At 51.8% G+C, this 15169-nt stretch overlaps 1 protein-coding gene across 1 annotated transcript; it reads left to right on the forward strand.

Annotated features, from left to right (window-relative positions):
- The first annotated feature begins 390 nt into the window (after positions 1–390).
- STC2 (stanniocalcin 2) lies at positions 391–12640 on the forward strand. The gene is made up of 4 exons (XM_065905671.1): positions 391–1392; positions 3438–3580; positions 6034–6245; positions 11492–12640. The coding sequence occupies exons 1-4, from the start codon at positions 1242–1244 to the stop codon at positions 11892–11894; spliced, it is 909 nt and encodes a 302-aa protein (XP_065761743.1). The 5' UTR covers positions 391–1241; the 3' UTR covers positions 11895–12640.
- The last annotated feature ends 2529 nt before the right edge of the window (positions 12641–15169 follow it).

The following is a 15169-nucleotide window of genomic DNA, read 5'->3' on the forward strand; positions in this document are numbered from 1 at the left end:
GGGTTTGGGGAGAATTTTTTTTTTTTTTTTTTTTTTTTTTTTTGACCTTTACCATCCGATGAATGAAGAGTAAAGGGAACACAGAACGCGGCGGCGAGTAGCGCTTTGGGAAAATGGAAGTGTATGTTTGGAGACGCGTAAAGTTGCCTTTCAAGCTCCAGCCTCTGGGGCACGCGATGCTCCGCCGCGGGCTGACTCAGGGCTGCCTGGGCCTCCCTGCCACCCGCCTGTAAATGATGCAAGTCCAGTCTCTCACCTGGATCCCTGCAGCCCAGCCCAGAATCCTCCTGGATTGAGGGAGGGGCAAGAATCTGGCACCTAAGGTGTGGCAAGGCCCACCACGGCGGGGCGAAAAGAGGAAGACGCGGCAACCGCTCAAGCAGAGTCCTGTATCTAGTGCTTCTGCTCCTATCTTAAAATAGTTTGGAGGAGTTTTTGTTTTTAATGCAAAGCATCACACCGCCAGGAATTCCTATCTGTGCCCAGCTTGCCCCCAGCACCACTGTGTCCAGGAAATTCTCCAATCTGTCAAAGCCTTGGGGCTGGGAATCTTAACTAAATTGCAAAAGGCAGAAAGAGGAAACTTTGCCAGCCCGTTGCGGGTGTGATGCAAGCCAGGAGCCCGAGGGGGCTGGAGGGGACGGGGGACGCTGTCCCAGCGCAGACCATCCCCTCTCGCCTTTCTTTAGCTGCAACCGGAGCTAGGATTCGCTTTGAGTTAAGTCCGTTCGGCCATTGCCTTGGAGCACCCGCACACGCGCATGTATCTCCGGCCGCGCTCTCACACACTCACACACGCACGCAAACGCGTGGCCACCGCCAGGTCGGCAACTTTGTCAGGCGCTCCCAGCGGCGCTCGGCTTCCTCCAGTAGTAGTTGGGCGCAGGCCCCGCCTCCCAGCCGTGTTGTCAAACGGGCGGGGGTCTCGGATTGGTCCAGCCGCCGGGACAACACCTGCTCGACTCCTTCATTCAAGTGACACCAGAGCTTCCAGGGATATTTGAGGCACCGTCCCTGCCATTGCCCGGCACTCGCGGCGCTGCTAACGGCCTGGTCACATGCTCTCCGGAGAGCTACGGGAGGGCGCTGGGTAACCTCTATCCGAGCCGCGGCCGCGAGGAGGGAAAAGGCGAGCCGGGAGGAAGAGTGGGAGGAGGAGGGGAAGCGGCGAAGGAGGAGGAAGAGGCGGAGGGGAGCACAAAGAATCCAGGTCTCCGGGCTGGAGATTTACACCAAGAACCATGTGTGCCGAGCGGCTGGGCCAGTTCGTGACCCTGGCTTTGGTGCTGGTTACCTTCGATCCAGCTCGAGGGACCGACGCCACCAACCCCCCCGAAGGTCCCCAAGACAGGGGCTCCCAGCAGAAAGGCCGTCTGTCCTTGCAGAACACAGGTAAGCGCGTGCGCCCCGGCGGCGGGGAGCTGCTGGGAGAAGACATCCCGCACCAACGCAGCGCGCCCCGGGCGCTTCGCCCAGAAGTGGGCGCCCACCCTGGGCCGCTCAAACTCTTGGGGGTGGAGCGGGGCGTGAAGAGGAAAGCGCGAGGTCCACACCGGGCTCCGCGCGCCCGGAATCCGCACGTGCTGGCCGGGTGATGAAATGGCTGGGGCAGGACTTGTTGCTGTCCTCCCGTGATCGAGGGTAAATGAAGCACCGCATGACGCGGCCAATGCCAGCTTCAGCGTCCCCGGACCGGTTCAAACCTCCCTGCTCCATCCTAACCGGCTTGCAGGCGGCACGGAGCGTCTCCGCTACCGGGCTGCGCCCTGAACCGAAGAAGTTCTCTTCCCAGCCGGCCGGCCGCGGCAGGACTGCTTCTCCCCCTCCTCAAAAGATGCCCGACATCCAAGAACTTTGTAGGCGAGACAAATGGCATGGCGAACTTTCCCCCTTGTGGGGCATTCCTTTCGGAAGGGGCAGGGGCGGGTGGAGTAAAGCGTACCTCTGCGGTGCTGCCTCCGTCCCTGGCTCCAGGGCAGGTCAGCAAGAGAAGAAATGGTGACACAGCCCGAACCGTGCGCGGCAGCTGCTCGACCGGCTCTCCGCTTACCCCCGAGCTGCCAAGCACAACCAGGCGTGCAGGGCACGGGGCTGGCCCTTTTCCCAGCCCCCGGGAGAGGAAGAAAATCTGCCTAGCGCTTCTTCGCTCTTCACGGCCCTCCCTTTATTAAGGGGGCCTGCGAACCCGGCGGTGTCGTGCGTGCGCTCACCGCACGAGCAGGAATGCACGAGTGCCCATTAGGGGCGCCGGGAGCGAGTGAACCGCGGCCCTGCGCGCTCCTGGCCGGCGCGCCGGGGCCGCGCATGGGACCGTCCGGGAGTCCTCCACCTCCATAGGCGGATGCCAGCACCCCCGGCTCGCGCCCCGCTCGTCCTAGGAATCTCACCCACCTTTCCCCCTCCCAGAGCTTTCCCTGAGAATCAAACGTGATTTTCGCTAGTTGGTGACCCTCAACAAATGCACTCCCCTCTTTCTCTCGGCAGATTTAATCTGAATGCGGATTATCTCCTCCGACCCGCCCTTCTTCCAAAATATACTCTTCTGATGTAATTTTGTGGTTGGTTTAAGTCAGGGATTTGGGTAGGGGGAGGGAAGGGAGAGAGGCTCTGCAGCCTGACAGTTAACTCCCTCTCAGCCTGTCCTTTCAGAGAGACGAATTAGGGCCACATTCTACGAAGAAGGGCAGCGGACACCCGGGTCGCGAGAAGTCTAGGGAATTAAGCGACATCTCACCCCAGATCGCTATTAAAAAGGACCCTCGAACTGCAAAGGTTGCGTTTCTGCAGACTAACCCCTATCTGACTCGACTCCTGAGCCTGCTTGCAAGCAAACCGCAGTTTCCCTAGCCTGGTATTTTTAATGTGAATGGTTTGGAGGCGCTGCCTTAATAGGAATTTTGTTTTGATTTTTAGGTGTTGAATCATAAAGCTAAATTGAAACTGCTTTTTGGACGCTCTCATTTGGGGGTCAGGAAGGAAATGGCCGTGATTTAATAGCAGCAGCTTCATCCAAGTACAGAAGAGTATTTCATTGATGAAGGACAGACGGGAAAGACCAAGCTAATGGGTTGAAATTTTATTTTTGTCAGTGGGTTTAGAAAGCTGAAAAATCTGCAGCTGTCAAACTAAATATTCCCACAAATACTTTAATAAGATGAGAAGGATGAAAAAATGGAGTGTTCTGACCTAACTTCTCTTGTGACTTTTGTAATGTAGGTCTGGCTAATTTTTACAAATATTACAAATACTAGTTATCTTCATAAGTAGATTAAGTGATGAAATTTTCTTTCCTTGGTTTTTGGATCCCGAAACAGTCATTTCTAACACTCTTTCTTAATTTTCCTTCTAGTCATTACTTTTATTTCCACCGGCATCTCTCTGCATTCCCCAGCATGGCAGAGAATTTTGTATATGATTGTATGTAATTCTCATTTTAGCGGAAATCCAGCACTGTTTGGTCAGCGCTGGCGATGTGGGGTGTGGCGTGTTTGAATGTTTCGAGAACAACTCTTGTGAGATTCGGGGCTTACATGGAATTTGCATGACTTTTCTGCACAACGCTGGAAAATTTGATGCCCAGGTAAAAACCATATTGAGCACCAAGAATGTTTTGGGTTAGCAGAGCATGACTGAAACGTTCACTGGAAAAACCTGTTAACAGAGTTTCCTAGCTGATCGTCATGGTGGGTTTTCGTACTTGCCAGAGACCTTCCAGGTACGCAGCAGGGTGCCAGGGACTCCCCACTCCACTCCTGGGGTTCAGCTTTCTGGACCTGTCGTATCGGCCGAGTCTTCCTCCACCCTTCACCTGTGTGTGCACACACAGAGTGGGGTGGAGACCAAGCTGAACAATTGTTTGAGGATTCTTAGCAGAGAAAACTCATGGTAAATAGTAAGGCACATACACTGTCTGGCTACCCAGAACCCAGTCTGCAAGGACCACAGCATTAGGCTGGGGGTAAGGCAGGGAAGGTCAGGGACTCCAATGAAACATGCCAAAAGCTATTTGCACCTAATAGGCAAGAATAAAACAGACTTGAAATTTGTAGAAATTCCTCATCTCCTAGAGGACATGTGGGCAGGCAGCATGGATAAATCAGGGCCTCCAGAGAGCAGGTTTTTCTTTCTCCTAAGTAGCAGATCCTCCTCTCCCAACCTAAAAAGTTGGAACCCTGAGTGAGTCCCGCTCTATATAACAAATATAGTCAGGGCCTGACCCACTTCACTTATCCCAGAGTCCCCAGGGTAAAAGCCTAGATGCTGCATGGGTAGGAGAAGAACCCAACAAGTAACCTTACGGCTCCAGTGCACACCGTTCGAACACGTTTCAGGTGGAGCGGAGCATCAGGCTCATCTCCTTCGTGTCCTCCCCAGCCTGTGTCTGCACTGTGAAGTACCCTGTTGTCGTTTCATGGGACAGCCATGACTGTTTGGATGAGGCCAACAGTTGAGGCGTGACTTATGAACATCACCAGTTACCATGTACTGACATCCTGCGGACAGCCTGACAGAGCAACGCCTGGGAACCAGGAAGGGATGCGACAGGGCTGGCAGCCTCCCCTGCAGAGGATGTGGGGTGCCAGCAGGGGAAACCAGGAAGGAAAGAGGAGGAAAGTGTTTGAACTCCTTGAGATGCCCTAATAAAGCATCCCTTCTGGATTAACTGGAATTAGGAAACGTAATAGGAAATCCGGAGGAAAGATGTGTATTTCAGGGCAATCCCACAGGATGTCAGGGAAGAATACTGAGAACAGATTGCTGCAGCCCTCGCATACATTCATCTTCCTTTTTTTCCTCAACCAACAGGAGTATGTTCTCAAGTTAGAAGCATCCCTTTCAAGTCAGGTCTCAGCCCATAACTACTTAATCAACCGGCACGCCCTACCCTCCATCCTATTTGGCTCTCACTGGCGCGTCAGAGGAAAGGGAATCACCATGAGGTGGCTTTTCAGTGATCAGACTCTATCTGTAGACCTTTCAGCTGCTTCTACAGAGAAGGACTGAAATAAACGTGCTGGCCAGTGTCCCAATTCCAACCTAAACCCATTTACTTTCTCAACTCTGTTACTTCCAGGCCTGTCTAAAAAACAGGGGTGACCTCTCCAATGACAGCTCACTTCTATAGAAGATGGGGTGTGAGGATCCCTGGATGGGTATCCCACGGTGCCTCTGTGCCCCGCGAGGTTGATAAGGAAGCCAACGGCTGGGGCTCGCCTCCACACCCCCAACAGCTGTCTCCTCTCTAGGATGAGAACAATCTCGCGGGGTTGCCAGGAAAGAGAACTGCAGGCCAGATGTATGCCTGGCTGCCTTCGCCACTCGGAGGCCTGGGGTGAGGGGGAGGGGCCGTCAGCCGGGCAGTTCAGGCTCCAGATGCTGGCAGGCAGTGTGCCAGGCGGGCCTTTTAGAGGCAGTAATCCTAACAGTTTAAAGGAGTCAAATTGCTTTCAAAAAGGAAAAGAATGCTCCTCCTTAAAGGCTAGGAGGAGGAGAGAGTACGGGTTGGGGTCGGCGGGAGGCACTGAGGCAGGAAAGGCAGGCCCAGCTCACACCCGACCTTGACATCACTAGAAGGAGCAGGAAAGATGCGAGATCTGGACATGAAGGCACCTGGGGAAAATTCTTGCCACACACCGCCAAGGAGCTCTCGGCTTATGCCTGCCCAAATTTCCCTCAGAAAATTTGAGAAATGTTGCCACCATACAGTCAACACTGGGCTTCCTTGAGGACAGAGGGCCACGGGAGCCCCAGGACGAGGGAGGCTAGTACAGGCGTTTGGGAGGAAGGAAGCAACCATGTCAGTCGCCCAGGTAACATCCTTTGGGACCGAAGGCAGAGGTCTCACATCACTGTGGACAGACCTCCTGATGTAGCCTCAGCCTCTCTCCTGCAAGGATGTCCGTCTGGATGGGGCCATGAGGTTCGGTTGTCAGAAAAACCCCATGTAAGCCCAACAAGGCTCAGAATGTCAAAGCGTGTAATAAGGACTGGCCTCTTCCCCCCTCTCTTCCTCCCCGTCCCCTCCCCTCTCAGGGCAAGTCGTTCATCAAAGATGCCTTGAAGTGTAAGGCCCACGCTCTGCGGCACAGATTCAGCTGCATCAGCCGGAAGTGTCCGGCCATCAAGGAGATGGTGTTCCAGCTACAGCGGGAATGCTACCTCAAGCACGATCTGTGCTCTGCGGCGCAGGAGAACATCCGGGTGATGGTGGAAATGATTCACTTCAAGGACTTGCTGCTGCATGCGTGAGTGCTGCCCTGTGGGGTGGGGCGGGGGCGGGCTGGGGTGATGCTGCAACGCGGACGCAGGGAGGAGAGGTCTGCTGCGGTCCAGAGACAGTCTTCTTCAGTTTGATGGGTTGACTAGCAGAGGCTGAGCTCTCCTATTAAAGGGGGAGGTTGTGGTTTACCACAGAAAGCTGCACTGACTCCCCTCAGAGTCCCTTTCCGGCTGGCCTTCAGGAAAAGCAAAAGAAATTTCCACCATCAGTTTCAAAATCCTAAGCAATAGCAACAGGAAATCTATTTCACTGAGCGTGAAATGTGTGGAATTCAGGAATACCTTTCGTCTTTCCATTAGCCAGGACCCCAACAGTCCTGAGTGTTCCGAGTTGCCATGTAGGTGCCCCAGCATAGGGCCAAGGGCTGGTAATAGATACTGAGTGTGTACTGAGTGCCACGCATTGTGCTAAGGCTTCATATGAATCTTTCACTTGATCTTCATGACAGCACCATGAGCTAGGTACCATTTTCATCTCCATTTTACAGATGAAGAAACTGAGATTCACTGTGGTGAAGGCCACACAGACAATGATGAGGAGCCTGCAGTCCAGCTCCAGGACTTATACTCTTAAATACCAATAGCTTTTTCCCTTGTCCCCATAAGCTCTGCTTTCCCTTAGAATGTCCAATTCACCTTCAACATTCATGCCCTCTCAGAGAAAATGCAAAACAAATGATAAAAACTTTAATCGGCTAAACACCTTTATGCCAAAATGAGGGGATAGGAACATACTCTTTGGAAGACTTGTAATTCAATCATAAACCCAGGCCATCTTCCTTTAAAAACATCCCTACAGGATCCTAAATTTTTGCAGAGTAGTAAAGCAGATGAAAGCACAGTTGGCTCCTAACACAGTAACCCATGGCAGTTGCAATGGCTCCTTCCTTGGGGACCTCAGGGCAGAAAGCAAGGTACTAGCTAAGCAGCCCGGTACAAGTTACTGCACTGTTAGTCTTTGCCCAGTGACTCACTGGGCCAAATCAGTACAATTTTATCAACCCTTGCTCCTTACTTCATGCCATAGCCTCCCTCAACTATGTCACTAAACAGGCCACTCCCCATCCCACCCACACCACTTAGACCACAGAGAAGAGCAACCATCATCTGTCACTTTCCACTCGGTTATAAGGCTCTAGGTACCTTGCAACATCCCTGGTACTGTGTTAGAATTATTAGATTCACCATGAATCTCTATAGGCAGCTCTTGCCAGGAGCAAAGTGATGTTGCCTTTGCCCTGAGTTACACTGTGTTCTCAGTCGCTCAGTCATGTCTGAGTCTTTGTGACCCAATGGATTGTAGCCCACCAGGCTCCTCTGTCATGGATTTTCCAGGCAAGAATACTGGAGCAGGTTGCCATTTCCTACTCCAGGGGATTTTCCTGACCTAGGGATCGAACCCACATCTCTTGCATTTCCTTCATTGGCAGTCAAATTCTTTACTACCAGCACCACCTAGGAAACCTGAGTTATACTAATGCCCAATAAAATATTTTCTATTCTTCCAAATTTCTGTAAAGAATCAAACCAACAATTGCATCAACAACAATAGCAATAACAATAACTCTCATTTTCTGAGTGGGCCAGGCCCTTGGCCAGGGACTTGGCCTAGATAATCTCATTTACCTTTCCCAACAGTGCTACAAGCAAGAGAATACTAACCCCGTGCAACAAAGAAAGTGAAGCTAAGAAGTTAAAGATCTTGCTCTGAGGTTCAATTCCTAATTTCCAACTTGGGAATTGGTGATTCTGAAGCCAGTTGTCAGGAATGGACTTCAAACCTCCTTGTCCTGGCCTCCATTCTCCCCACTAGACCAACTAAAGGCTCATTGGTCCCCAAATGCAGCAGGACTTTTTCCCCTTTTTTCAAAAACAGTCCTGTTACACAAGCAGAACACTGGTTTCCTTCCTTCAAGGTGGCCCTGCAAGAGGCAGACACTCCATTGCTGAGAAACGCATGAAGTTCATTTGTCTTTGACTTACTCTCCTCCATCAGAGATAGTTTGTTGGCCTCAAAAATGGGTGACAGGCCCCTAGTTTTTAATTCTGTAACACATTCCTGGAGCCAAGAAGACTTTTGTTTCTTTGGGAAAACTGAAGGTTTTGAGGGGTTTTGCCACCCCACCCCACCTTTGCATTTAAGAAGACAGAAAGTGCTATGGCTGTCTTTTGTCTCCTCCATGGAAACATCGTCCATGGGACCCTTACTTCCAAAAGGCTCCGTGCATCACTTAGAGCCCACATAGCCCCCACCCCACCCTGCTCTGGAAATGCAGGTGGTCTACCCCAAAAACAAACCTGGACCTTTTTCTTAAATACTCACTGTGGCTACATGCAATTTCTCTTGCTAAGCCAGCAATTCAAGCTCCCCACATAATCCCACTGCCTTCCCTTCTGAAGCTGCAACTGCACACTCTGTCAACTAGTATTTAAAGCTGAACTGAATTTTTTTTTTTTAGTTTTTCTTAACTATCTTAACTGATTTGGGCACCAAAAATCCCATCAGTCCCCAATATCAAGAAGGCCATTTAAGAATGTATGACCTTGGCCACAGATAAGAAAATGAAAGCTGAATTTGCTCGTCCCTCTAGAGAGAAGGAAATCAGAGTCATCCTAGAATCCATATCACCCCCATCCCTCAACCTGACCCTCCGTTAACCCCTAAAATGCTCACATTCGGTTAGTGACTTCCTTCACACACTCTGCTCCCCTCGCCCCTTCCCTCCCACTTTCTCCCTATCACCCGTCTGGCCGTCAGACACCCTGTCACTGGGTGCTGGCAGCCTCCAGGCACATCCCCCTCCAAGTATTTTTAAAAACCCTTTAGCCTTGCTGACGCCCAGTGGAGAGAGCTGGGCTTTGTCATTAGACACGGGCTGAGCTAGCAGCCTGAGAAGGCACCATGCCAGCTTGAAACACAGCTTAGATGAACACACCCCTCCCCATGGTTCACAGCTTTCTCCTCGGCAGAGAGCGCCAAGGGCAGAAAAGAGCGTGGGGTAGTCCAGCCTTCTGGGATCCGCCTTGGGATTCAGCAAGCTCGTCTGGCAGGCAGGATGCCCTGCTGAAGGAGGCCAAGAGGCAGTCCATGGATTCCCAGGAGGGCCCTTCCTCTCCTTACTCTGGGGAAAGAAACTTGGAAAAAAGCATCCCCAAAAGACAGATGCTTAGTCTCCGTGATCTGCTTATCTAGCCGCAGGAGGTGGTAGGCAGGCTCAGGTGCTAAAATCCCAATGGTGCTCTAGCAGACACTCGGTAAACTTGTCCCTGAGGCTGTCAGTTGCTAGTTTTCAAAAGATGGAAGGAAACAGACATGCATGGAGCACTTCCCTCGTGTGCCCACGCCCCCCTCTCTTAGCTGAAGTCAACTTGGGTCATCACTGTCCTTGTCACGGTTAGGGGCCTGTCTTCAAGACTTTCAGCACCCTGCTCATCAGCTGAGCCCAGACTCTCCGACTCCAAAGGCATCAAGTAAGCCTTAAAAGGCAGCCTGATCTCTGTCAGCCGGGACATTCCTCCCCTCCGCTCTCAGCCCAGCCCCAGGCCTTCTCGGCCCAGAAGCTTCCAAAAGCCACTTTCTCCCCCACCATGTCTCTGCTCTTCTAGCTGTGAAATGAGGGCAGTTCACTCAATTACAACTTGAGGACTAATTCATAAAAATGGCAGCAAACTGCTTCACGAGTCTTAAAACCATCTGCCCTTCCTGCTGGGCAACAACTGCCAACACGCAGAGAAAAGATTCAAATGGACTGCAGCGCAGCCTCCCATGGTGCAGGCTCACCGAGGGAAAAAAGTCCTGTTCTTATAACTGATCTTACGTGCAAGACTGATTTCCTGCCCAAGGGGATAGCCCAATGCATGGTCAGATAGACCCAGAAATTCTGCCAGTGAGAGCTGCTTAAGAAAGCTTGTTAGCCATCTGGAACATGCCATACCCCTCCCCACACCTTGGGGATTTTAAGAGTCCAGTGAGATGTAAGAAAGGCTTGGTGAGTTGGCCAGGAGATCCCATTGCAGGGGGCACCTTTTGCCAGATGGGCCCCAAAATAGGCACACTGCTCCGGCTTTCTGCACACATCTCCACCCCCAGGAGGAAGGTACGTAGTCATGCCTCCTTCAGCACTTTTCCTAAAGATGGCCTGAGCAACTGGTCCTCCCCTTGGGAACCAAGCATGCATATTTCATAGACAGCTGGCTCTCGTCCCAAGCACAGAGGCCCCTCTCTGCCAGACCAGCTCTCACCTCCCTTTGTGGGGAAGCCCAGACCCAAAGAATAGAGCTGTTCAGACAGCCACTCCCCCACCTCAGCCTCTGCCACCAAGGAAGGGAAATCTTGGTTGGAATCTACACCCCAGCCCCGCCCTTCACCTGTTCCAGACGCCTCCAGATACAAAGGAGAATGCATCCAGAAGCTTCCCCAAACACCCTTCATTATCATGAGCCCAAACCAGGGGCAAATACACACAGGGGGAAAGCTGATTTTGGGGAGCGTCACTTAGATTAGGCTTATCAAGGAGAAGGACACCCAGTGCAAATCCAGCCAGTCTCGCTTCCCTGCCATAAAGCTTCCTCAGTTTAGTATTTAAGGCCCTTCACTATTTGCATAAGTAATATTCCACCGGCTCCAAGACCCATTTCCCCTCCTGCTAAAATCCTCCTAGCTAGCACACCCTAAACAGGCCGGGGGACTCCCGGTGGCTCACACAGGAAAGAATCCTCCTGCAAAGTGGGAGACCTGGGTTTGGTCCCTGGGTTGGGAAGATCCCCTGGAGGAGGGCATGGCAACCCACCCCAGTATTCTTGCCTGGAGAGTCCCCATGGACAGAGGAGCCTGGCGGGCTGCAGTCCATGGGAATCACAAAGAGTCAGAGAGAGACACGGAGCACAGCAGAAACGGGCAGGCCCGCCTCATTCCCACAGCTGTGTGCCTCACTCCCCAGGACTTCTAGGCTTCTAGCACAGACACCTGTATTGTCAGGGGCCCTTTTTCTTGTGGCGGGCTCCCTCTCCCAGGCTCCAGTTCCTTCCAGTGCCTGGCAGGCAGCCCAGTACTCCACAGAATCCAGGTAAAGACTAGCAGTAATTCCAGGAACATCTTTTGCCAAACCAAACCCAAGTGAAGCATCGGCCAGGTCTCTCCCCTCGTGTGGGTCCTGCCCTCCGCAGCCCACAGGAGGCCTTCTCCAGCCCCGGTTTCTCTCTCAATCCCCAGACCCTACGTGGACCTAGTGAACCTGCTGCTGACCTGTGGGGAGGAGGTGAAGGAGGCCATCACCCACAGCGTCCAGGCTCAGTGTGAGCAGAGCTGGGGAAGCCTGTGCTCCATCCTGAGTTTCTGCACCTCGGCCATCCAGAGACCCCCCACGGCGCCGCCCGAGCGCCAGCTCCAGGGCGAAAGGGCCAAGCTCTCCAGGGGCCACCCCGCGGAAATGGGGCACCACCTCGCGGAGCCCAGCAGTCGGGAGGCCGGCCGAGGTGCCAAGGGTGAGCGAGGTAGCAAGAGCCACCCCAACGCCCACGCCCGGGGCAGAGCGGCCGGCCCCGGGGCCCAGGGAACTTCTGGAAGCAGCGAGTGGGAGGATGAACAGTCTGAGTATTCCGATATCCGGAGGTGAAACGAAAGGCCCGGCCGGGAAATCTTTTCCTCCACGCCGTCCATTTTCTTCTCTCTGGACATTCCAAAACATTTGCCATTAAAGAGGGGGGCTATCACTCGCAGGATGTAATGGGGAGTTGCGGACTTAGGTGTATGCTAGCGGCATGAACAGGGGAGGCGGAGGCTCCCTGGGCAGCCGCGAGGGCCCGGGGGTGCCTGGTGTGTCCCGCACCCACACGTCCCAACGGGAGGTCGCCCTCCTCGCAACTTTGCCTTCTTCCCATCCGCGGAGACCCTGGGCTGTGGCTTGCGGCTCCCCTTGCCGTGGGAGGTGACGAGAGGGGCGGGGTGGCCCCCGGGGGCCAGACTGAGCGCTTGGTGCTGGGCCCCCGCCCCCAGCTTCTGTGGGTCTTAGCGGAGCGCAGCTGGATTCCCGCGCAGGAGTGGGTGTGCAAACCTCGCTGGGAATCAGGAGAAGGGTGGAGCGGGGGCAGGGCCGTGTGGGTGCCTGGTGCCAAACAGAAATCCAGTTTCTTGCATGGGACCTTGAGGTTTGGAGTAACTTAGGATGGGGCAGGGGGTTGTGGGGGTGGCGAGGATTCTAAGTGTAATTTCTGAGCCATTGTTCTGTCTGGGGGACCCTGCTGCAGGGAGTGGCCCCTGTGTGTTTGTATTTTAACCACTGCTTCGAGCCTCAATTTCACTTTTTTTATTTATCCAGTTACATCTCCGTATCTGTCGTCTAAATAAATAGCTTTCAAACAAGCAACTGGGTCATTAAAACCAGCTCAAAAGAAAGCAAAAAGCAACCCATCTTTGGGGGCTGAATTTTTTTTAAGTGCTATTTTTAAAGTAATCAAAAAGTGATGTAGCTTTATGTCTGACTGCCTGACATGGGCTCATTGCCACTAGCACAAAGCCCACCCTGGAAAAAAATACACCCAGGAGTGCATTTGACAGAGTTCCCTTTGCCTTTCAGTACCTCGCCTTGACCCTCAGCCAGGGCGGACCCTGGGTTCCATTGGGCCGAGTTGGAAAGCTGGCCTGTCCATGCTAGAGGCTGGGAAAGGGGAACCCAGAAGGACTACTCTAATTTTCACCAGGGAACGCCAACCTTTTATGTAAATGGAGGAGACTGCTGCACATCACTGAGGGACAAGATTTCCCAGATCCAGAATGAAAATTTAGCAGTGAGAAAAGGAGTCAGAGTGGACAAAGAAAAGCAGGGAGGAGAGATAGAACTGAGGACAGGGAAAGGATTAGAACAGAAAGCAGTGGCAACCGGTGTCTTGTGGTTACTGAAGAGGTCTCAGAGATAGGCCTTTTCTTCTCTTTCCTGACAAAGCTTATCCCTTCTTGCAGCCAGTACTCAAATAGGAGCCCAGTATTGCAAGGAATGGATGGATGTTCTGGGCCAGGTCCTTCTAGAACAGGGGTCAGCAAACCTTGTCTGTAAAGGCCCAGATAGTGAATACACTATTTTCAGTTTGGCAGGTTGTATGGTTTTTGTTGCAGCTACTCAACTCAGCCTTTGTTGCCTGAAAGCAGAAACATACACAGACAACACATAACAAATAGGCTTGGCTCCACTCCATTAAATTTTTATTTAACAAGCGCCCAAATGGATTTGGCTCTTGGGCCTGAGTTTGCTGACTGCTGTCCTAGTGACTGGGCAAAAAAGTATGCATCCTCCATTTATGTCAACTCATAGCTCTCCCTCCAAGCAACCTGAGGCCAGAGATAAAGAGGCTAAATTTATCTACTCAAAAATGATTTGTTCCACAGAATGCCCTTGCCCAAAGCCCAGCTAGTGTTTATATAACCTAAATCCAGTCTCACTGCTGCCAGGACAGGGTGCCAGAGTGTCGTTTTCCCAATCTTTCACGATCCATGTTGGAAAGAAACCATCTGTTGGGGGGAGGGGTACAAGAGGCTGGGAGAAGCACCTAGAAAGAGCTGGAGTTGCAGAAAACAGAGGAAATGTTGCACTTGATCCGGCTCTGCCCTCGGAGAGAGAAGGACCGGTGTGTCAGACTCTTCCATGGCAACTGAACGTAAACCATGACTGTCTGAAGCCACACAGCACGTGGACTGTTTTCCTTACATCACTCAAAAGCTGAAGCAATAACATTCTGTCGCGTTGCTGGGTCAGCTGCTCATTTGTTCACCTGCTTCTGGGCTGGGTGGGTGAAAGGCATCACTTTTATATTTTCCTCAATGTAAATGTTTTACATGTTCGCTACTGATGCCCCATGTGTTGCTTCTGTTGTAAATATTTGTCATGTGTATTTATTATCTCGGTGTTTTCCCCCGAGGCATAAAATCGCTTACTGTGTTGATCTGAACCCCCTCATTGATCGCTGTTGTATATTTTTTCATGCCACTGCTTCGTCTCTTCTCAAAAGTCAGGTAGAAATCCTTGCATTCTGGTTCCTAATATTTTGAAGCCTACAGTAGTATTTATTGCTGAGATTCTTTATCTCAAAACTGAGGAACATCCAAATTCCTGTAAGCATGGACTCAGGCATTTGTACAGTCTAAAATGTAAGCAAAGTTGTCCTTAAAAATAGACCCTCCACTTGGGGCTTCATACTTCATACAAATTTACTCCTGAGCCTTCCTTTGAGGAAGGATGTGGATTTCCAAATAAAGATATGATGTTTATTTTGAGCCCTGCATCTTAACAAGATGATCCGAACACCTCTCCTTTGTATCAATAAATAGCCCTGTTATTCTGAAGTGAGAGGCCTTAGTAGAGTGAAATGCTGACACTCAAAACTAAATAAATAGAAAATGCTAGCCCAGAGCTGTAGCTGTACTTTCACACACAGACACACACACAGAAATTTCAGCTCGAACTTAGGAAAAGGCTTCATTTAGAACAACAAGGCCAAACAACGCTTCCAGGGCCCATTTCCTAAGGAAGAGCAACCCTCGTGTGATCTCAGCATCGGCACCATGTGGGCTGGCTAGGTTATAAGATCTGTTTCTGTTACGGATTTAAGCAGCAGGACCTGTACGTTGTCACATTGCATTATCTTTCTCCAAGCCTTAATAAAGGTTTTAAGTAACTGACTTCCTCTTGAGTAGCATTTTTGTCTGAGAGAGCTTTGGATGGGCCAAGGGGATGGCTGTGAGCCAGTGGGCTTTGAGTCCATTTAAAATGCTGGATGTTCAGATACCTACGAAACAGAAACAGGCTCACAGACAAAGAGAACAGAGGTGTGGCTGCCAAAGAGGAGGGGGCTGGGGGAGGGCTGGGAGCTTGGGCCTAACAGAGGCAAACTGTTACAT

This window comes from Muntiacus reevesi, chromosome 14, assembly GCF_963930625.1.
Source record: "Muntiacus reevesi chromosome 14, mMunRee1.1, whole genome shotgun sequence".
Taxonomy (NCBI): domain Eukaryota; kingdom Metazoa; phylum Chordata; class Mammalia; order Artiodactyla; family Cervidae; genus Muntiacus; species Muntiacus reevesi.

What these genes read in the sequence shown, in the direction of transcription:
- STC2 (XM_065905671.1), top strand. Translation starts at nt 1,242, where the DNA reads ATGTGTGCCGAGCGGCTGGGCCAGTTCGTGACCCTGGCTTTGGTGCTG. An exon ending in CTGGAAAATTTGATGCCCAG is followed by an intron (nt 3,581 to 6,033) that starts GTAAAAACCATA and finishes CTCCCCTCTCAG; the next exon opens with GGCAAGTCGTTCATCAAAGA. An exon ending in AAGGACTTGCTGCTGCATGC is followed by an intron (nt 6,246 to 11,491) that starts GTGAGTGCTGCC and finishes CTCAATCCCCAG; the next exon opens with ACCCTACGTGGACCTAGTGA.